Here is a 25,027-nt window from a genome sequence, read left to right on the forward strand (position 1 = left end):
AGAGAAATGTTTAGATTAAAAGATATCACGATTTTCCGACGCCAGGACGTGATATCTTTCAAAATCGATAAAAAGCGAAATTACTCTGAAATGGTTGAGAATCGGACCATGGTCAATATGAACTTTTTTGTTCATTTTAGGGTCAAGAATCTACTGGTGAAGTTTGTAGCACGAGTAGCAATATATAAGGTATTGGTTGAAATAAAAAAACCAGTGTCACGAGCGAGGTTCGAACCCACGACCTACGGCTAAATACGCAGCTGCTTTACCACTTGAGCTTTCGTGGTAAAAAGGAGTGAAAATTCGAAAGGTGGGGTTGAGATGGGAAGTTAGTGTCCGTGTGGATCGAAGTCACGATAGCTCAAGTGGTAGAGCAGCGGCGTATTTAGCCGAATGTCGTGGGTTCGAATCCCGCTTGTGACACTGACTTTTTTATCTCAACCAATACCTTACATAAAGGTTAATTAATTGAAAGAACTTATTTGGTCAATCGGACCACGGAATATAATGGATTTTATACAAGGATCCTTTCTTTTCATTGTTATTCTCCTTTCCCGCAGAATCTGATGGAAGTCACAGATTCGAGTCTTATACCGGAGTTGCCTGATAAGTATGTATTGATGATTCTGATCCCTACCTCAGGAAACCTTTCAATTATTATAGTCCTTTTCGCGTCTTCAAATTTATAAAAGGTTACTGTCCTCACATTTCTCAAAAATGGTTCAGTCCTATTAGATGTCAAATGTGAAAAAGATTTTCAAAATTTGAATTATGCTGTCCTTTTGAAAACATCTCTATTAAATATGAACTGTATAATTCACTAAATTACTCAAAGGGGGTAATAACTGTCGGAGAACTTTGACGGAGTAGCAAAAGTGAAATTGAAGTTGAACTTTAGTCGGAGGGAATATCTACAGTGAGACGTACCACAGGTTGCAGGTTTACTGACTGGTTATGAGATGTGCAAGTAATCAAAATAGGATAATGATCATTACCATATAAATCATCTAGAGTGTGCCACAGAAACTCGGGTGTAAGGAGGGGCTAATCAGTGTTACATCTATACTAGAAAGCTTTGGATCGAGGGCAACATAAGTGGCAGAACCATCGTTAAAAGTTTAAAATTACAATGATCCATAACATATTCGACTCCCTGAATTATTCCGCCTATCCCCACCCCATATCGGGTTAAAATAGCTAGATATATATAATGGGATGTGGGTATTGATCCTAAATAGAGATAACAACATTCTGGAGAAAGGTGTGCCAGGCGACAGATACAAAGAGACAAATCGTAAAATGTGGAATGGTTAATATACTTAAAGCTACTCATTGCAAGTTACTGTTTAAATTGGTAACTTTATTAGGAATATCATCCTTGATTAAAATGTAAATACCACTACATGCAATTCGTCCATGCAAAAATATCCCGTCGAATTTCCGAAAAACCTCTAAATTTTAATTGTTCGTTTGGTGTTAAATGTGTTTCCTGTTGGCATAGAATATCTAATTGTAAAGTTAAAATTAAATAATTTCACTGTAATATTATTGTTATAATAAATGTTTAGGGTTTTTAGACTAGAAGAATACGTTGATAATGTAATTAATGTTTATTATATTATTATTTTTCCATACTACCTATGTACCTTTAATTATGATTTTATAAAGAATAACAAGACTATTTTATTACTTTGACTTATTTTGTTTTCTTTTTACTTGATTGAGGGATTGTTGACCTAGAGACTTAATTGTCGATTGTGATCTTCGACTACTCTGATTTCCCGAGAGACGCCTTTTATTTAGACCTATTTCTTGTCTGTTTTTGGAGAGTTTTCATGCTAATGATAAGCAGTTAACAAGAGTTACTTCCCTGGGTCGAAATTTTCGTGTTTATTGAAAATGATTATTTGGAGATCGTGAGGTGCGGTCTGGTGTGACGTAGGTTTTAGAAAAACATTTTCTTCATCATGCCAAACTTTTGATCTTTATTGAGATCATCTTCAGGGCCTGGGATTTGTTGTTTAAATTTCATAAATACATGTAGTTTGTGAAAAAAAGTTAATTTATACAATGCTAGAAAATGTTAGATTTAACCAAAATATTTGTACTAACTCGAAGCGTTTGTTTTCCATGTATATGTGTCATTCTTGTGATAATTAGGGATCCCTAATTATCCCCGTCTATATAATCCTGAAAGGATAGTCAGGCCGAACCAGTACCCATTCTTTCCCATTGTCGGCTCCTTTCACCTCAAAGAAAAAGATTTTGGGCAAGTTTGAGGATACAGTTGTATAGTAAGACTTTTTTTTAAAAAAGATAGTTCCTACTCACATTAAGTTGTTTTTGGACGCTCCGGATTTCGAGCCTTTTAGCTCATCATCAGGTTGAAGGACTTCTACAACCACGTCTCTCGACATGAATTGCCAAAGTGAACCCGCTGATACCTCCGCCAACGGGACGTTCCAATTAGCAGCTGATTTTTTTAATGGCGGTCAATTTGAACGTGCGAAACGCGGAAATTATAACACAAATAAATATTATAATAGTAAATACTTAATATTATTAAATTACGATAAAAATAATAACAATTAAAACAAATTAGTTTAATTATTTGGATGTTTGATATTATTTATGTACATATTTAATGTACATTTTTTAATTTCAAATTTCTTATTTTAGTTCTTTCCCTTTGTTGAAACTATGTAACACTCTTGTATTTAGATTTGAATTGAAATTATGTTTTGTTTCTTTTAGATGGTCCTTAAATTCCGAATATTTGCTCGATTTAGGCAAGTGTTCTTTTACTCTTGTTTTTATGTCTCTACCGCTTTGTCCTATATATTTAATATCATAATCATTACAATTGAGTTGGTAAATCCCGCTTTTTGCCAAGTTGTCTACTTTGTCTTTAGGTTTTGAGAGGATGTTTTTAAGTGTACCCGTACTTCTAAAAGCTATTCTAAAACCTTCAGGTGTAAAAATTTGACTAACCTTTTCCGATAATTCACCAATGTATGGCAAACAACGGAAACCTAATGATTCATTTGTGGTGGGGTGGCTGAGTCCTATTGTTGATTCGTATAAAGTTAATTTTTTTATTCTTTTAACTAGAACTACAAATATAAAATATAAATGTGCTGAAATAATTAAACAAAACTTGATAAACCTAAACGTAAATAAATTAAATATCCCACGTACAGTTAGGTCTATTGAAAAAAAAAACTATTAAAAGAATAAAAAAATTAACTATAAACGAATCAATTATTTGTGCATTTTTCGCATATAAACGAATTATTATTTTTATAGTAATTTAATAATATTAAGTATTTACTATTATAATATTTATTTGTGTTATAATTTCCGCGTTTCGCACGTTCAAATTGAGCGCCATTAAAAAAATCAGCTGCTAATTGGAACGTCGCGTTGGCGGAGGTATCAGCGGGTTCACTTTGGCAATTCATGTCGAGAGACGTGGTTGTAGAAGTCCTTCAACCTGATGATGAGCTAAAAGGCTCGAAATCCGGAGCGTTCCAAAAACAACTTACTGTGAGTAGGAACTATCTTTTTAAAAAAAGGATGGAACACCACACTCTCTCCAACATTTACCATTTCTAGTAAGACTTTTGTCCAGGAGAAGGTGCATTTGTCTTCTTCTTCAGTCTTCTGAAAGTATATTCTGCCTTCTTTACGAAACGTTTTCTCTGCTTCTTATTTTTTTAATTTCCTTCCCCTTGAAGTAAACCGGGCTCTGTCGACTGAAAGAGGGGGTGTGCTTTACTACAGTTCAACCACTTCGTCTCGTTAGTACATTGCGAAATTGTGTGGTACATTCCCCACATTTGCCGCAAATATTATTTTGAAATGAGGTTTGTGTGGCCCAACACGCAAAACAGAGAATCGGATTAGTATCGAAGGGTTGGACTCTTACTTTCAAAAAATATTACTGTAAATGTAAGGTTTTTGGTTGAAATGAAAAAGCTAGTGCCATGAATTCGAACCCACGACCTTCGGCTAAATACGCCACTGCTCTACCACTTTAGCTATCGTGTCTTCGATCCACTCGGACACCAACTCCCCATCTCAACCTACAACCTTTCGAATTTTCCCTCCTTTTTGCTTTTTTTCAAATGTCGTATAATCAGGATTCGATTCTCGGTGACATATGAGTTGGCCACGGGGAGCCGAGATATACTTCGCTTTGAGAGGATCAAAGTCATGATAGCTCTAGTGGTAGAGCAGTGGCGTATTTAGCCGAAGGTCGTCGGTTCCAATCCCGCTCGTGGCACTAACTTTTTCATTTCAACCAAAAACCTTACATAAAAAGATTAATTAATTGAAAGAAATAATTTGGTCAATAGACCACTGAATATAACGGATTACTGTAAATATTCATTTTCAAATTATTTCCTTTCCGTCACATCCACTTAGTTATTTTTTGCCGGTCTCCACACAGTCAACATACTATCAAGCCGATTCCTTTCTCATCGCTCGTGTTACTGGATATACAGTTTATGATTCCACCATTGCAAAAAGAAACGATTTCAGTCATACCTCCCTGGCTATTACCAAAACCAAAAATAACATTTTCACTGAATATGCATAATAAAAACGACACTCCTACCTATATATAAGCAAACATGCTTAAGCATTAAGAGTAAGCTACCCTCAGGAACGTAGTATATACTGATGACTCTCAAGGCCCCCATGGGGAGGTAGCAGCTTATGTCGTTGGAGACAGAAAATATGCATTCTCCTTAAATTCAATAGCGAAATGACAGCAATAATTATATCAATAAATATTGTTTGCTCGAACAACACACTAGTCTTATGCTATGACTCTATGTCCGCCCTACATGCCTTGAACCACCCTATAGTCACTGAGGTGTCTTCTACACCAGGGGAAAAGAAGTTTTGTTTGGATCCCTGGTACATGAATATTTTAGGCAATGAACTGGTGGATAGAGCTACGAAAGAGGCTGTAGTAAATAGCACCAAAATCAGGGAGTCTACAAGGAATGATTTAACTTCCGCTTTTGAAATTAAAATATGGACAATCTAATGTTCGAGGGTGGCCTTCTTCATTTCAGTAAAGAAGAAGTGATCCTAACAAGGCTGAGAATCGGGCACTGAAGTGCCACCAAGGGTTACCTGATGGTCAGCCATCACCGATCTGTCATTTATGCAATGAAACTGTCACTATAAAACATCTGCTTATATCATTTCGTATGTATCAGAATACATTTTACCAAACACACTTTCCGAAATTTTAGGGGATAATCAGGACACACTAACAAAGCTGTTTCACTTTTTAAACGAAGATAATCTACTTAAAAAAAGATAAATGAGTAATATGCAATACGGGATTCCCTGTGGCCGGTGCCGCTAGTTTAACTAGTTATAAAGCATGAAAATAAACGGCACTATTTCTTCAAATGAACTGTGTTTAATTTATTAATTAAAAGTTTTAAAATATAAATGAAAAGACCACCTTTTTAAAAAGTTAAAAATTCATGTTGCTTTCGCTCAGTAGACTAGTATAAAGAGGTCGTAAAGAGGCCGTCTCCTTGTAACTTAAACTTCCATTACTTTTCAGTAAAAACAGTGAATAAATATCCTCCGGGTTTTTCTTTTTTATACAGAAAGAAAAATAAGCCCTCGAGCCATCTGCAAAGTTGTTCGTAAAAGCTTAGTCGAGCTTAAGCTTGTGTTATCCTTCAAAAACATATGTGAAGTCTACCTCTAGTATGACCAAGTTAATAAGAGATATAATAATATTTTTATTAAGTCTTTCTTTATATTTCAAGAGTTTTATCATATCAAAACCCCATCAGAAATACGATGCTAGGATTCGGCAGGATTTAGTTATATAAAAAAATCCACTTTTGATTCTTACTTGATCCCTCATTTATCCAAGATTTGTCGTTGATAGACAAGGCAACAAAAGGCCTCTGATAAGCTAGCAGCTCTGAATATGTTTATGTTTCCAGAGGATTTTCCTTATTACGATAATAAAATTGATATTCTTTAAATGTGGAATAGCAAATATCGAATTTTGGCTGGAGACAAAAACATCTGCATCCACAAATCAAACGCTGCCACTGAAATTTTGCACAGTACGAAAGGTTTTACAAAGGGATGTAAAGGTATGTGTAATTCGATCCTGTTCGGATTCCTAGCTTTCTAAAATTAAATTCCAAGTGTGATGAAAGACTGGGTTGACTTCGCTCAAATCGCGACGAAATTAACGATAAAAGCGAAAATCCTTTCCTTTCATTTGAACAAACGTATTGTAAGCTCACAATTTCAAAAATAATTACAGTTATAACTTGATCAAAATACATTTACAAAAATTACGAGTTTATAAAAACTCTCACAGTACAAAGCCAAAAAAAAGAGACAATCACAAAAACATTAATTACCACCTACCGAAATTCTCAGCGCCATTCTCTTACCCCCACTCAGTCGTTCTTCTCCTCTCCCATTCTCTCTCTCTATTTCTCTCTCTTCTCTCTTTTTTCTCTCTCTCTCTCCCTCTCTATTTTTCTCTCCCCACTCTCTTTTTTCTCTTTCTGTATTTTTCTTTCCCCTCTATCTTTTTTCCTCTCTCTCACCCTGTTCTCTCTCTCACTCTTGCTTTCTTCCTCTCTCTTTCTCTGTTACGTTTCTTCCCCTATCCACGAAAAAGGATATAATTTAATAAATAACAGGGAAACAAAGAAAGAGTTTGCTATAAATAAAGTTCATTTTTATATTAAAAATGTATACGCTTACAAGTTTCTTGTACGAATAGTACATTGTTACTGGCAATAATTCGTTATGAAATTTGAGTGTCTTGCGTCAAACAACAAAAAATCATTAAATTTTACTTCCTTTTTTATAATTTCAAAGCAATAATATTAGTGAAAATAAACAGATTATAATTTGTAGAATAACCACGTCTAAACCCTGCTTGACAGTCGCTAAGTAAAAATGTAGTTCTGTAAATATTTTAGCAATAGAGTTAACACAAGAAGATACCACTGACAACAATTCGTCTAGAGTGAAGGGAGAATCAAGAACACAATTAACGATACAGGGTTCAGCATAATGTAAGATTAACAGGCATTACGTAGATGTAATGAACTGAATGACCCAATCAAAGACAAAGTTTTTTCCCTTGAAACGGTTAAATATTTACCATAATTCTGTAGAGTGCGTAAGTTGGCGACACTTGTTTATTAATGGATTGAAACAATCTCTCTTCTCTCTCGCACATAAAACTTTGTATTCCCTGTTGGCTTCGAGATAAGGTTTTCTTACAATCCGAGAATTTATCTTTAATTAATTGAATGATTGATTTCTCGCATGGAGACAAGCTTGGTCGAACCAAGGATTCTTTCCTGCCCTCTAATGTAAGAAGGATTCTGAATCCGAACTGGGCAGGATTAAGTTACAGATTCTGTTAAAAAGTTAAGCCATTCTTGAATATCGGAAGGGAAAGAAGAAATGCATTGTATAGTTTTCTCCAATTTTATTCTGGAAATATCCGCGGAGTGAATACGTCGCGTGTCCGTTTGTCTTTGAGTTTACATATAGATGCAGATGTAGATGTTCTAGTCGGTGTGTACCTTGTACTGTGCCCATTGAGAGCTGTGAGCGTATATGTACTTATATTTTGTATTTAATTTATTGAAGCAAAGCGTTAGTAAGATAAAATCTAAATAAGTTTTACTGTCAATTTGAGGGAAAGTCATAAGTCATAGCATTTAAAAAACTATATATATATCATCACCCCACCTGAGTTTTCCCTCCTTTTGCCATTTTTCAAATGTCGTGTAATCGGTTTGGATTCTCGACGACAATTGAAATGGCGACGGAGAGCTTTAGTGAAGTGTACTTCATTTTAATTCATTAAATTCACTATTTTCGTGGTCCGCTTGACCAATTAATACTTTACAATTAATTAAGGTTTTTAGTTGAGATGAAAAAAGTTAATGGCACGAGAGTTGATGCCCGAGTGGATCGAGGTCACGATAGCTCAGGTGGTAGAGCAGCGGCGTATCTAGCCGAAAGTCGTGGGTTCGAATCCCTCTCGTACCATTAACTTTTGCCTGATGAGGTATTCCGTGGCCCCTCTGAGTGTTCCCTTTGTCCTAAAGTATACTCGCCTGTCTAGGAGGAAATTTGATACATTTCTGACTAGTTTGTAGGGTATCCCAAGGAGGACCATTTTGTTGACTAGGATGTCGATGCATTCGTCGTTATAGGCGTTCTGTAAATCGATGAGGGTGCACTGGAGGAAGTTATTATTCGAGAAGTTAATTCGGACGTCTGTGATAAGGTTTGCCAGAGCGTCCATAGTGTTTCTTCCTTTCCTAAGCCTTATTGGTGTTTGGGTAGGATATGGTTAGACTCAAGGAACCAATCAAGTCTGACTTTTATTAGTATTTCAAAAGTTGTCGCTAAGCTGGACGATAAGATGATGGGTCGATATGATTTATAAGTGTGGGGGTTTTACCCGGTTTTAAAATCGGGATTATGACTTGATCTCGGCAGCTATCCATTTTTTTCTCTTTCAGCCAAATTTCATTAAAGATCTGCAGTAGGCGTTGTTTGGCGCTGGGAGGAAGGTGTTTTAGGAATGAATAGTGGATTTCATCTATCCCCGGAGCAGTATTGTTATTTGGTTTTATGGCATTTTCTAATTCCTCCATGAGAAATTCCCGTTCCAGAACGTCTTGCCTATTTGTTTTGCCGATTTTGACCTCATTGAAAATGTGTTCCGGGGTAAGGGTTGTGAGTATTTCCATGGCACATTCAGTTTGTTCCTTCTGGGCCCCTGACGCCTTTTAGTCTTCTTATTTTATTCCAAATTTCTGAAATTGGGGTTTGACTGTTTAGATTCTCACAGTAACTTATCCATTTATCTTTCTTTTTCTTTTTGTAAAGCTGTTTGCAATATGCCGTCGCATTTCTTGAGGCTATGAAATTGTACATGTTTGATTGGTTCATGTATCTCCAATAAGCTATGATGCAATAAGTAGCTTCTAGAGAATTGAGCTCTAGTTTCACTCTATTTTTGCCCGTGGTTTTAATATTTGAGATTTGTCTGGCAATATCAGGACATACAGAAAAATTTTTTCGTCCGAAAGACATTCTGTGAAGTTGTCCTATATTCCCATCGTTAATGCTCTCAATGTTTACTTGAAAAGGTTTTTTTTCCCCAGGTTTGTACCTGTTTTTTGAGAGTAATTCTAGGTTATGGAGGCGTGACTGTATTTCGTTTTTTAAATCTTGATTTGTATTTTGACCTAACCCTCCGCTGCCTTCGGTCTTGATAGTAGGGAATTATATTTCCCCGTAAGAGGAAAATATGATATAGAATATAAGAAACATGGTGTTTGAGCGAAAAATATAGAAATCTTAACGAAAAATAGAAAGTTCGTCGGATTGATAAGGTTTATTTACCTTGATAAGCGTAGGACACGTCCGCTCTCACTGAAGGTAAACACAAGACGAAAAACATTTTCTTTATCGTGATAAAGGAAATGTTTTTCTAAAACTGTCACACCAGGCAGAATCTCACGATCTCCCAATAATAATAATATAATTAATAATAGGTTAATACTATGTGGCCTGGGTTCATGATGCATGATCTGGTCCCATTTTCCAAATTTAAAGTGTTTAATGCGGTTTGCCGTTCCATTCTCACGTACGGATGTCAAGTTTGGGGTTTTCAACCTTATTATCAATTGAAAAAATCGTTTTCGAAAAGGTACTTCATCAAGCAGTTGTTTGCCTTGCCTTCTTGTATTCCAAATTACAAGCTACACATAGAAACCCGTATTGATCCCTTGTTTCTGCACACGTTAAAACTCCATTTAAATATGCATACAAAACCCTAAAACTCCCTGTTCACTGTTACACGAAAATTCCAGCTCAGGAGATAATAAATAAAAATATTTTCTGGCATGGGCACTGGAGTTCCTTGTCAGGTAGATATCATCCTTCTTTCCGATTTTCTCGAGACAACATTTCTGAATGGCACAATTCCAGTGCATTCGTTCCAATGTAAGGTCCAGCGATAACAAGAGGTTTATGTAGCAAACGCTGACGACAGAGAGGTTTCTTTTGTACAAGAGGCTTGACCAAAATCTCAATGTGTTGTGCTTAACGAATGAGAACACTAAAACTGAGGGATCTCCGCTGGCTCTTCAAACTCCGAGGAGAACTTCTGTTCATTAACTCTAACCCCTTGATAAGCTGCCGGAGGGATACAGAAACGTGTTCTCTGTGCAATACGAGGGAAAAGTAAACCATAGTGCACTTTTTGGCTAAATGTACCATTTTGTCTGAGATGCGTGGTTTTTATTTGTGAAGTGCTATGCTCTCGGAATAAAGCCTAGTTAAACTTTTAAATGAGACAAGCCTGCAGCTAATAAAATTCGCTCGTCACGCCCGGTTTTACCGCTGGGAACTGGTAAAAGAATCCAATTTTTGATTTATTAGAAGAAATTTTTCTTTAATAATAGTATATAAATCTATCTTGTTCTGTGTTCACCAGATTATTTTATTTTTATTTTATTATTATTTTTTAAATAATTAATTTTTTTGGTTTTTGTTTTCTTTTCCTTTAAATTATGTTATAAAACACAGGGAATATTATTATATTTCATTGGCTATTTTATTATCTTTTTTCAATATTTTTATCAGTAATCTCGACTCCAAGCAGATATTCCATTGCTGCAAATACTTGTTTTTTTAAAAAGGTATATTTTGTTATTTATANAACTTTAGTTGCTTAAATTAGAAACAGGAGGTGGGACGTTCAGTTACCGCGAGTTTTATCCAACCCCGAGGAACTTCACTTTTCCATTTGATTGTACGGAGGTATATTGCTTATTAAATTACTACCCATAAGTTGTCCCTTTTGTTGGACAACATTCTATTTACAAATCCGAAGGGAGTTATGTAATAGTATTAAACAAAAACCCTTTCATCGTTTGACGAAAATTGCCCTTATGTGCCACTAGGCCCCAACAAGCGTATGGAAGTGCAAAACAAACGGAATGTATCTACAGGCTAAAAGTTCGGTCCTTTTGATCATCTGGGGCGAGTTCGTTACAAAGTTTCCAATGCCAGTCCAAATGTTTTACATTTCGGTTACATTATTGGACGATTTGGCTACTTGGAAATCAAAAGTTGTGTGACAAATATTATCACAAATATTATGACAAATATTATATTATATCAAAAGTTGTTTGAATTTCATTCACGTCCTAATTCAATAAAGTTTGTAGTTGAAAGCAATAGGATGAACAAAAGACAATTTGATATATTCCCTTTTAATTAGAATGATTAGTCTGATGTTAAGTTTTAAATTGTGAGCAATACGCTATAAACTACTGTATTGCATATTCAAAGCTCAAGGGCATTTAAGACAAAAGTGAAATATTATTTTAGTCTCTTTGTGGTTGCACTGGAGGCCAGTCCAATTAGAAGTTAATAGGAAAGATATTGAGATAATGCCTTAAACCACATCCTCCTCGGAGTGGGTTTCCCTGTTTTTATTATGACTAACTTGAGTTTTTTTGCCTGTATTATGTATAATATGAGGAAACTTTCAAATATATTGTGAACATAAATTCAACAATATTCGCAGAAAATGGAAAACAACTTAATTCTTGATTAATATTGAGCTATCGCGACTTCGATCTACTCGGAAAAATGGCATTAAGGAGAGAAAATTCGAAAGGTTGGGTTGAGATAGGTTAGTGTCGGAGTAACGATAGCTCAAGTGGTTGAGCAGCGGCGTATTTAGCCGAAGGTTGTGGGTTGGAATCCCACTCGTGACGCTGATTTTTTAATCTCAATCCATACCTTACATAAAGATTAATTAATTGAAAAATGTTATTTGGTCAATCGGACCACGAAATCTAAAGAAATTAATAAGTTAAATGAAGTATATCTTCACTAAAGCTCTCCGTGGGCATTTCATTTGTCGCCGAGAATCAAATAGATTACACGACATTTGAAAAATGGCAAAAAGGAAGGAAAATTCAAAAGGTGGGGTTGAAATGGGAAGTTAGTGTCTGAGTGGTTTGAAGTCACAATTGCTAAAGCGGCAGAGAAGCGACATATTTAGCCGAAGGTCGTGGGTTCGAATCCCGCTCGTGACGCTGACTTTTTTATCTCGACTAAAAACCTTAATTAATTGAATTATAAACAAATATGAAGGATTTATCACTGCTTAATTAAGCGGACCACGAAACTAGTGAATTTAATAAGTTTAAATGAAGTATTCCTACACTAAAGCTTTAGTAATAAGTAAACAATTGAAAGCAAACAACCGAAAATCGCTATATTCTCTCTGATTCTAACGTTAATATTGAGCTATCGCGACTTCGATCTACTCGGAATTTGAAAAATGGCAAAAAGGAGGGAAAATTCGAAAGGTTGGGTTGAGATAGGTTAGTGTCGGAGTAACAATAGCTCAAGTGGTTGAGCAGCGGCGTATTGAGCCGAAGGTCGTGGGTTAGAATCCCACTCATGACGCTGACTTTTTTTTCTCAACTCATACCTTACATAAAGATTAATTAATTGAAAAGAACGTAATTGTAGCATCTTCTAAATGATCGACCAGCCTTTATTATGTAATAGAGTCACATGGATTGGGGTTGTTGTCATAAAACCAACAATGCTTTTGTATCAAGGTCAAATTTGTCTCCTTTAGGCCCTACGGTGAACATTGTTAATTAAATTCATTAGATTTCGTGGTCCGATAGACCAAATAACATCTTTCAATTAATTAATCTGTATGTAAGGTATTGGTTGAGATAAAAAAGGTCATTGTACGAGCGGGATTCGAACCTTCACAACCTTCGGCTAAATACGCCGCTGCTCTACCACAACCAATACCTTACAAAAAGATTAATTCTTAATTTATTTTTCGTTCCTACATTATACACAACTTAAAGATAGGTAGCTTCAATTTAATGACTTTAATACACATGCTAACTAATAAAAACCTCTACATTCACACTATATTACACACACACACACACACACAGAGACATACATAAATATATATATACACATATAATAATTAACATTCATTTTATAGGTACATATGTATATATGACATGGGCGATGACTTAATAAAAATAATTTTTTTCCTTGGGGCAGGTTACAGAGACACGGATTTCTTTGTTTTTGGTTAGCCTTTTAGTTTGGATGATTGTTCTTTGTACACCGATCCAGATGGAAATATCTCTCTTTCTGTAAATAATCCTTCTTTTACTATTTGTTGAGTCACGTTTGTAGCCTTATGAATAAGACTCATATACTGGAATATTCTGGTTTGGATTCCCTCTGCATAACGGAACATTGGCTTTATGAGTTTGAATGCGAATAATGTTTTATTAATGACTTCATTTTTTTTGCAGAAAAATGTGCACTCGATCTTTATATGTTAATATTGGTGGAGGTAGTGCAATTTTTTTGTTAGACCACATTTAAATTTCAAAATTCGGAAAATAGATTAATGAACTTCCTGCTAAATACATCTGTGAAATGAGCGACGTCGTTACTGATTTATGTACATCCTTTTAATGTTCCTTTTTCTTAATCTGGGCATATAGACCCCGACGGGAAATCGGGGGGGGGGGCAGTTTGTAAAACTTGATAAACTGTTAATGTTTATTGTTAAATGGAATTTGTGTTATATCCGGTGACTTTAACACCATTTGATGATCATGATGACAAAAAAGTTAAAGAATTCGTTAATTTACAATCTTCGTATAATTTTGGACTGCATGTGCCAGGAGTTACTTGATCCTCAGGATATAAAACCTAATCTAAATAACGTAAGCTACAATTCACTAGTTTTCGTGGTCCGCTTCACCAATTAATATCTTTCAATTAATTAAGGTTTTTAATTGGGATAAAAAAGTCAGTGTCACGAGCGAAGTTAGTGCCTGAGTGGATCGAGGTCACGATAGCTCAAGTGGTAGAGCAGCGGTATATCTAGACGAAGATTGAGGGTTCGATTCCCGCTCGTGGCACTGACTTTTTTATCTCCACTAACAGCCTTAATTAATTGAAAGATATTAATTGGTCAAGTGGACCACGAAAACTAGTGAATTTAATAAATTAAAATGAAATATACCTGCACTAAAGCTCTCCGTGGTCATTTCATTTGTCGCCGACAATCAAATAGAGTACACGACATTTGAAAAATGGCAAAAAGGAAGGAAAATTCAAAAGGTGGGGTTGAGATGGGAAGTTAGTGTCTCAGTGGATCGGGGTCACGATAGCTCAAGTGGTAGAGCAGCGGCGTCTCTAGCCGAAGATTGTGGGTTCGAATCCGTGACACTGACTTTTTTATCTCAACTAATAACCTTAATTAATTGAAAATAATCAACAATATTAATCCCAACCGTTGCGATTATGAGGTGAAGGATCTTGTGGTATCTGGCAAATTTTTTTCTTTTAACAAGGATGTACTTGGAAAGCTCAGGTAGGAGAAGCCACGAGCTCTGGATAAAGACCCATTCGCAGAATTACTGATTTCAATCAAATATTACTGTTTAATCTTGAGCTACAATCATCAGATTGGTCTGAAATTATCTTCCCTTGTAATTGAGAACCTTTTCTTGATTTCTTCTTTTTCCTTATGCTATTGTTTAATTCTTTTTTTCCAGAGAAATTAACCAAAATCTGTGGTTCAATTAAATATATTAAATAATGGTTTTCTGAGAATATAATGTCATTGAGGGGGGATGAACTATTTAGAAGACACCTTGCATCTCTTCTAACAGCCGAATCCTATGCTACAGATGCCAAACTTACACTTAAGGATTAGAAAAAGCTATTAAGTTTGCTAAACAAAACCACAACAGTAAGTATGTGAAAAGACCTATAACGGCCTTTTGACCTTACTACAAGGGAGGGTAACTTCGAGACCTGAAATCAAACGCCTTCTTTTTGTCAAGCGAACTTAATATCTATTTCATTGTGAAGCCTATTAGGCGTAAGGGAAAAGTATATAATGTATATAATGTTTCTTTTGAGGAATGTCTAAAAACGCTCCCAGAAAATCTATTTCGGTCCCTTTTACTTTCAGACCAATAGGCTCCGAGGAAATTTTCAATATAATCAAGCATGAAACCTGTCGCTTTTACAGATATATACGGTCTGTCTGTTAACCTTATTAAGACTTGTGGACCTGGCATTACTTTCACTCTTGCTTTCATCTGGAACGACTCTTGATCGTAGGTGTTTTCCAGATAAACTAAAAAGCTGATTTCCATTCCAAAACACTGGAATTTCAACATGATCTCTAATTCGAAGTCAATTGATATCATTCCGGTTTTCGGCAAAGTATTTGAAATATTGATTTTTGATAGAATCGCCCAGCACTGAAGCAAATGATCTATGGAGTGAAACCAGTTTGGTTTTCTCAAGGGCAGACCCACCTCCATTACCACCGGTTGGGTTGGGGAATTTTGTCAAGCTTTGAAAAGTGAGAATATTTCGCTGATAGTTATTTGAACCTCTCATGTGCTTTCGATATTGTCTCATACAATATTCTTAGAAATATTTTAACTTATTATGTCATTGATGAAAGTATTTGTGAATTGCTGAGTTCATACCGTCACAATAGAAAACAGTGTGTTGTTAATCGCTTAGATAAATCTGAGTTTTAAAATATAACCTGGGAATTTCCCAGGGGTCTATATTCGGTCCACTTCTGTTTTTAATATGTGTGATCGACCTGGATGATTTTCTTGACAGTACTTCTATTATCATTTTCGCGGATGATACAAGCATCTTTTTATGTAGTAAGGATCCAATACGTACAACTTAATGGAGATGAACTTGGCAAACACCTGATTTTAGGGTAACAGATTAATACAGAACCTGAACAAGTCCCAACATGAAATCCATTTTCTTCTTGACTTTTCCTCTTGGGATGATTACCATTTAGCGGTCAAATATGCAGTCGAACTATCTTGGTCAGCACATACTGATGCACTAAATAACAAAGCTATTTAAATGCTAAATGCTATTTTAAATAATTATCGTGAGCCAATTTAGCACGCCAGAAATGAAAAAAGGCATCAAACCCGTTGAATAGTGCTGCATTGTCTATTGTATCAAAACTGTTGAATTGTAAGAAAAAATTTTCATCGATTGGGAGGAGCGACAAAAGTTTTCTTCTTTCACTCGCGCTCCCACCTTCACTCTCACCACCCTATCTCTCTCACTCTCTCTCTCTCCCTTTCACTCTGTCTATTTTTCTCAGTTACTCACTCACATCAAATCCAGACACCAACTAACTATCTCTATACCTTTTTTTCTTTCTCTCCCCACTCGCGAGGTTTCTTTATCTGGTAATTAACTATTTATTAACATATGGATTAACCTTTATGCAAGGTATTGGTTGAGATAAAAAAGTCAGTGTCGCGAGCGAGATTCGAACCCACAACCTTCGACTAAATACGCCGCTGCTCTACCACTTGAGCTATCGTGACTTGAATTAAATTGTTGTTTCGTTCCAATTTGATTATTGTCACAAACTTTTATTATCCTGTTCCTCCTAATGTAGAGAAATACCGCTTGAATTAAGCCGATTAAAAAATTAAGAATAACAGTAACACTGAAACTATTTGAATGGCTATGGAGAATATTCAAAATTTTCAAGCCCAGCAACAATGTGGACGTACAATTCTAACTAATCCGCTTATATTCTCCATTTGGCTGTTAAGTACTTGTACCAGTCTATGTTCACAGGATTCTGCTTTATTCCGATACTAGTTAACCAACCGTTTTACGTTCTACTCCTTGTTTTGCAATTTAAACAATATGAAAGTTTTATAGTTTCTACATTAACAGCAAAATTGTCACAATTTATTTGTTGCATAAGTCAACCTTATTGACAAATCATCTACCTTTTTATAATAACGCTGTTAACTTTTAAAAGGACAGAGGAACCGCCTTGAACAACGAAGGCACCGAGGTATGTCGTCTTGTTTTTAGATGATAACCTTCAAATCCGTAAAAGGACACATCATCGGTTATTTTATACGGTTATTTCCGTAACAATATTATTTAAGCATATATGGTGAATTTAATAAAACACTAAATACTCCTCCCTGTATAGAATGGATGTTTGTAAAAATCTCTGTTACTCTTATAAATACTTAGTTGATTATGTTTTTCTACGAAGTTATTTCAACTACTATATTCTATGAACCCTCGGGGTGTATACTTGTGAGTATGTCGTGTTTGAATGCTGGGCCGCTGGTTACCTTACAGTGTTAAGCGCCGTGTCAACGCCTAAACCGTTGCGGCCATCGACGCCCTCTTTATCAATACTTAAGAAGCACAAATCATCTTGCAAATGTAAGATTAAAGCATAGATCGTTTGTTTAAATTTAGATAGAAAAATTATATTAGATTTGACATATAATTTAAAATATGGAATTTACAATAAACATAGAGACCGGATTTCTATGCAGTTGCATATATTGTTTGCCATCACATATGACCGAGGAAATCAATCATCTATCCGAATCACGTATCTACGAAGCTGTAGGTCAAATTTTATAGAGCATATTTTTGCACATTTGATGAATATCGCATAAAATTGCATATTACGACAATATCGCATGTTTGAAGGATTCTTACGTAAAATTGCATCTATTGCTCAAAATATTTAAAATATTATACTTGTTTTCGGGAGAAGCATAAAAAATAACAAGTTGACGAAAAGTTGATTTAATTGGAAGAAAACTGAAATAGTCCTCAACAACGGGAAGGGAAGATTCTCGAAATACCGACAAAAGAATATAAAACCCCTTCTTAATCTTGTATAAAATATATAATTTAATTGTGTAAGTGAAAAAATACTTTGTTAAATGAAAGACTACGGGGCATCGGTGGCCGCAACGGTTGACACGGCGTTCATCAGTGTAAAGTAAAGGTCCCGGGATCGAATCCAGCGGCTCTACATTCGAACCCGACATACTTACAAATGACCGTTTTTCAAAAACACCGTCACTCCGAGGATTCAGGTAACCTCGTAGTTGAAATAATCTCCTTAAAAAAGAAAAACCACTAAATACTTGTGAATTTTAATTAGTTTTGTTTTAAATGGTTATAATATCTATTTCGTTTAATTATCTATATTTCTGTTTAAACTGGTTTACTGCATACCATTCCATATTTCAACGTATTAATACCGCATATTATTACATATTTCAGGGCTTTCAACTGCATATTTTATGGCATATTTTGGCAATTTTTACTGCATAAAAATCCGGTCTTCGATAATAACTTAATATTCTATCCATCAGCTCCTACTAGGGCCGAGTGGGATTAAAGTTTACATAAAGAAATGGATATTATACCTGTACACAGTTTAAATTGTGGCGCAAATACAAGCTGAAAATGTTCATCTAGGATCGTCTCTATTGATATTGGGATGTAATTCCGATGTATGGATAAGAAGGTAACACAACATATCTATAATTGCAAAAAGCCTAAACGAAATCCTACAGCACTGCCTACCAACCATTTTGAACACCAACACAATTTCCATTTCAACAATTCAAATATTAAACATAGAACAAATCAAAAAGAAATGGTTTACATCAACAGAGATAAGCACAGCATCAAGTACAGAACAGACACAGACAGTTATGCTAATATCATAAATCAAATTCAATATCAATAACGCACAAAACATATAATGCAATATATAAAACAATGTGTGGTGACTGTTAGTCGTTGATAATTCAGAAATCGTGAGATGAGGTCTGGCCATCATCAAGCAATTTCTACATACTTTAAATCCCCAACAATTTATCCTTCCTTTCCCTAACAATCCCGTCTATAATAATCCTGAAAAAATAACTAAGCCCGAACGACAAACCATTTTTTCCCATTGTCGGCCCCCTTTCACCTAAAAGAAGCCGAGTCCTCATAGAAAAATGAATTTCTATCCCTACCTCTTTCTTCCATAATCAGACATATATAATCAAAAAACATTAATATCTCAACAATACTCTCAACACGATACACAATAATGACACATCTACACAGAAAACTTACACTTTGAGTGATTACAAATATTCTGATTAAACCTGAAATTTCTATATTGTGTACATCATTGTATAAATTCATATTCATATCTTATATGTATTTGTATAATTTAAACCATGTTTAATAATCCCAGGCCCTGAAGACGATCGCAATAAAGATCGAAACGTGGGCACGATAAAGAAAATGTTTTTCTAAAACCTACGTCACACCAAACCGCATCTCACGATCTTCAAATAATCATTAGTTAACAGTCACTAAATACTACACGTAATATACAATTATATGGATAATTATTTTAAATAAGTGCAATCAAATTGGGGGCACTTTTATGAATAAACTCTCTGACTACAGGGTTACGTGACCAGGAAAAAAGAGGGAGGAAGAGCAAGAGTGAAAGAATAGGAATGTAATGTTAAACACGTTAAGAAGTGTAGGACGGAAAAATGGAAAGAGAAAGAAATTCAAGAAAAAGAAACGAAAACCAATATGTTAAATTAGGAGAGAGAGATAAATAGATGTTGAGAGAGTGAGAAAGAAAGTATTTCGGATTGATTGATTAAAATTACAAAGATATAACTTTTAAAAAGTGACGTCATCGAGTTTAGAAGAATATGGATGAAAGTATTGAAAACTATACGCGAACAAGAAAGGGGAGTGAATTTTCAAGACAATTTCAGCTTTAATTACTTTCCAACGTCCAACCTGACCTAAATCAAGCGGGAGAGTGCTTGTTTTATATATTCACTGACAGGCAAAAAAATTCCACCCACTTGTAATATAACTTGATTTATATATATTTTTATGTATTAATCAAAGTTTCACATTGTTTAACGTTTAATAATTGAGTCGGTGGCCGCAACGGCGTTGACACGGCGATCATCACTAAAAGGTCGCGGTAAAGGTCCGGGGTTCGAATCCAGCGGCTCTGCATTCCAACCCGACATATTTACAAATGGGCTTTTAAAAAAAAAACACCGGCACCCTGAGGGTTTATATGGCCTCTGCTGTTGCGAACCCTCTTAAAAAACAATTGAGTCTTTGTCTAAAAATTACTAAGAAAAATATAAAAAGTAATAAAATATAATAATTAACATATCACATATTTCCTTCTCTTGTCTTAATTACATACGCAAGACGACTCGGCATACTTTCTACCAGTCTGAAAATGTCTCTTTGCTGGAGGTTAGCCCATTCTTCACGAAGAGTCCTTTCAAAATCGGGGATTATATCAGGAAGTGATGGACGTGCTCTTATTTCTTTCTTGAGGTTATCCCAGAAACGTTCGATGGGATTAAAGTCTGGAGAACTGACTGGCCGACCCTGATATGATGCTGTTGTCTCTACTATGCGAGAGACATGTGGACGGGTATTATCGTGCATTAGAATAGGATTGTAACTGATTTCATCGAGGATAGGCAACGCATATATTCCAAAATTTCATCCACATAGCTAGTGTGTTCAAAAGACTCTCCACTCTGTGCGGAGGACATTGAAATTCCCGCTCACACCTTCACTGAGCTACGTTGAAAAGGTTGGCTCTGGGAAAAATTACATGCTTCGTACCTTTCATTTCGCCTTCTCCACTTTCCCGCCCATCTGGAGATCGTAAAGCAAATCTTTACTCAACTGTGAAAAGTAAAGCAGACCAATCGTCCAATCAATGACTGTGTTCTCGAGCAAATGCGAGGCGTACAACTCTGTGTGTTCTGGTCAATTCTTGTCCTCTTACGTAGCGAAAAGCAAACAGTCCATACTGATTTAATCTTCTTTTAGCATTGCGTTCAGAAATTTGGACACCTGGAACTTCTTGCAGCTGATGAATCACTTGAACAACAGTAAGGTGCCGGTTTTGCAAAATTCTCAAAGTCAAAAACCGGTCACTCTGTTGTTCTGTTACCCTAGGGCGTCCAGAACCGGGCCTTCTATGGACCCAGTTTCCCCGAAAACGTCTAAAACGGTAATAGCCGCATACCTGATGGAACGTCCATAATCAATAAGTGCCTCACCACGCTCAACATCCTCACATTAAGTGGCATTTTTAAGTTTAGAAATTGAAATTAAGAAAACACAGCTGAAAACAAAACAGTTTATTGCTTCAGGTTAGAATGAGTCTGAATAAACGAGTTCTGTAAGAACTAAACATTGAAAAATCCTCTATCCTTGTTTTGGATAAAGGATTAAGGGCATTTATCTATATTTAATTGATATCTCAACTTTAAAACATAGCATAAACAAATATTTATTGGTAAAAACAATGAGACAAATTAACAGCAGAATTTTTTGCCTGTCAGTGTATTTTTCAATTTTGATAATGGTTATTACCTTGAACATTTTTGACATTTTTTCTGGCCATACATGATCAATATTTCAACTATAAATATTTTTTCAGGTATCCTTACGTCTTCGGCGAGGCTTTTTGTCTTCTAAGAGGCCTGGCGGCGGAGACTTCAGCGAATGCGACCGTCCTGACAATCACCGCCTTCACTGTCGAGAGATACGTGGCCATTTGCCACCCTTTTCTAGCACATACAATGTCAAAATTGTCCAGGGCGATAAAGTTCATCCTGGCCATATGGATCATCGCCTTAGCGTTCGCTATACCCCAGGTGAGTCATCGATACCAGCATAGCACTGATAAGGATTGACAGATGGTTTTAAACCTCTAGTACTCCAATTTCTTTTACGAACGCGGTACCAAGAATTAATTTGTTCAATTTAATTAATCCTTAACATTGACACTCTTGAGTTAAGTAAATAACTATTAATATATTATGGAAATATTTCAAAATTACTTCTTTTTCATTCAATTTACTTAAAACACCTTAGTGGGTTTTAGAGGATATTTCTCTGTTCAAAGTTTTATTTCTTCCCAATTTTAACTAATTTTGTGTTTACGTTTATATTGCAACTTATAATTCAGACGAAAACTTCATAAAAAGTTTATGCCTTTTAAAAGTGGTTTGTTCAACTCAACCGAAGCACTTAATATTTCTTGATGTCTGTTTTATTCTTCTTAGGATAAAATCACAGTGTCCATTCTCTTAACATCAGTTGATTCTCTCCTTTTTACCATTTTTCGTGAAAACCTAATAAAACTTAGATCAGGATTTTATTTATTTTCATTTCCTAATTTATTTTCTCGTGGTAAGTGCTTTGCCAACGAACACCATTGACAAACATTTTCTAAAACATATTCACGCAATGGTTGTGGTTTGTTTTAATTGTAATAATGCTATTAACTAACCAATTTTGAACCACTTTTCGGGATTTTTCATCTACTAAAAGATGTGATTATAGGATTTCCATTACTTGTGTACAGTTTTTGTTCATGATTTATAACGATTAAATCTTAAATGTAAATTACATATAAAAAGTTAGAATTAAAGATTTATGTTTTTACAAATCTTGATGAAAATCTTTTGATGAAATTTCATTTTATATGTATTGGACCATCTCATTGACCATTCATTCCTTAGTATATAATTTTTCTTTCTTCATATATTTTTTTAATACTTCCATCATGAATTTCTGTTAAACGAACGCATAAAATTATAATGGTCTACTAATTAACTAGCACACAGATACACCAGTGAGGAAATGCCAGACTGTGCTAGTGTCATTTGGGATTATATTGAACCACCTTATTGATCTTTCCTTCCTTAATATATCATTAGATTTCCTTTCTATATTTTTTTAAACATTTCTATTAGATACTTCCAATAAATGTTCACATAAAATTAACTATGTAGCAAACTAGCTCACCACTTAGCAGACGCCAGGCTGTGCTAGTGTCATTTGTGATTAGATTGAACCACCTTATTGATCTTTTCTTCCTTAATATATCATTAGATTTCCTTTCTATATTTTTTTAAACATTTCTATTAGATACTTCCATTAAATGTTCACATAAAATTAACTAAGTAGCAAACTAGCTCACCATTTAGCAGACGCCAGGCTGTGCTAGTGTCATTTGGGATTAATACCAAAATGTCACATTTGCTCTATAAAATATCTGAACGTTCTCACACTTAACTCGATTAGCTGACCACTTTTTCTAATATAATAAAACAAACGACAAATCGAAAAATAAATTTTGGTAATTCGGTTTGCAAAAGTTTAGCAAGTTTGCGCTCCTCGGGTCGGTTCACTATACCCAATGGTTGACTTACTGCCTTTATTTCTTGGTTGCAGGCGTTGCAGTTCGGTGTGAGCGACGAATATCCTCACGGTGCGACATGTTTCGTCAAAAGGGTGCTGATCAAACATTCGTTCGAGCTGTCGACATTGCTGTTTTTCGTCGTGCCGATGACTCTCATCACAGTCCTGTACGCCCTCATTGGCCTTCGGCTGAGGAAATCAGCCCTACTGACCAGGAACTCAGGGTCTTTCGGCAGGACCGAGTCAGGCAGAAAGGGCGGCGGGGCCCACCGCCAGTCCTCCCAGAGGGTGCTTAAAATGCTAGGTAAGCACATTTTTATAAATTCATTCTACAAAAATACACACACAAACAACTTTATAAATGTCAATAAAGGGGACAATTTGAAGCGAAATATAAATTAAACCGAAAAAATCGCACGTTTCCCAAAATTTCAAAGACCACATGTAAAAATTTTCGTTTATAAATATACCAATTGCAAATGCATTATCTTAGAACGCAATTACAAGAATTATACCCGTCTGACACACGGACATCTACTTCTGGGTCAAAACCCGCGCAGGTGTCCCGCTTGTAGAGAAAGGTTGCTCAGTGTGACTCATCTTGTCGAGGAGTGCCATGCCTTGGCCCCCTACAGGGAGCGAGTAGGCATGAACCCCGACATAAAAACGGTACTCGGACGAGCAAGTAAAATGTTGGATCCCCTATTCCCTTTTTAAGAGAAACGGGGGTGTTTCCTCACTTGTAAATAGTGTATAAAACGTGAATATCTGTGTAAATAAGTGTATCTGTGTTGTTTTATTGTGTCGTGTATTTATTTGTTAGTAATTTATTTATTTGTTGTAAGTGGGTGATCTTTTAGACTGTAGGGCCGATGGCGGAATATTGAGTACCCATCGGCCATAACACTGCAGGGAGAGGGAGCTGAAATGACTTTATTGTTGGAAGCCCCCGGGGGGAAAAAGAAAAAAAATTATATACTTAAAATCCAATGTTCGTTCGGATATTTCATAGTTTATTCTTATTAGTTCCGGGAGTGTTTAGAAACGATAAAAATGCACATTAAAAATAAGGGACGACAAAATTTAAATCAATATATGCCAAGAATTTGTGGCATCCTTGGATTTCTTTCCAGTCAGGCAACTTCGGCTTTCTGTATAATTACACGCTTCCCGCGACGTTCGAATTCCGATTCTCTCTCAATAAACTCACTCAATCGACGCAAAAACAATGCTAAAAGTCTATAATCGAAAAAAAACTACTGAATCTGCCTCGCTGATGTAGAGATAGACTGATGTAGACAACAGTGGTGTATGGATAAATGGTCTGGAGCATGACCGTCCCGAGACCCTAAGCTTGACTATCAGAATTGAGAAAAGTGCTCCGATTGTACTAGGTTAGTGTAATATTATTGATGCATATTGACTTCGAAGAAAAAAAAAATTTTAGTTGTTGTTGTTTCCTCGAAATATTTTAACTGGTGTGGTCGTTTTTCTCCTCTCAAATGAGTAGTCAGTTTTTATTTACACTTCGAAAAAATTGCCTCCCGAGAAGTGCTGTCGTTTTACAGCAAAGGTGCCCACGGCATTGTCCTCATTAACATTCTAAGGCTTCTAAGGATTCTTGGATCGGAGACGGGTGCAATTCTGCAGGTGAAAATTGTCGTAAAGGCGAGAAAAGCGTTTCTCCTTAGGGAAAGTAATTTTTTCATTTTCCTTTTCTCCGCATTTTTTGTTATATTTTTAAATAGTTTAATTTCTTTCATTTAATATTCTATTTAGTCAC

The 25,027-nt window shown here is 35.6% G+C and overlaps 1 protein-coding gene across 2 annotated transcripts in view; it reads left to right on the plus strand.

Moving 5' to 3' along the window:
- Positions 1–25,027, plus strand: part of LOC106665072 (pyrokinin-1 receptor-like) — a 130,046-nt gene that overhangs the window by 64,048 nt on the left and 40,971 nt on the right. For both annotated transcript variants that reach the window (XM_014391251.2, XM_014391252.2), the window contains exons 3-4: positions 21,476–21,692; positions 23,278–23,548. In XM_014391251.2, the coding sequence (XP_014246737.1) occupies positions 21,476–21,692; positions 23,278–23,548 (488 nt within the window). The remainder of the gene's footprint in view (positions 1–21,475; positions 21,693–23,277; positions 23,549–25,027) is intronic.

Source organism: Cimex lectularius, unplaced genomic scaffold (genome assembly GCF_000648675.2).
Source record: "Cimex lectularius strain Harlan isolate CLEC.00 unplaced genomic scaffold, Clec_2.1 scaffold211, whole genome shotgun sequence".
In the NCBI taxonomy this organism is placed as follows: domain Eukaryota; kingdom Metazoa; phylum Arthropoda; class Insecta; order Hemiptera; family Cimicidae; genus Cimex; species Cimex lectularius.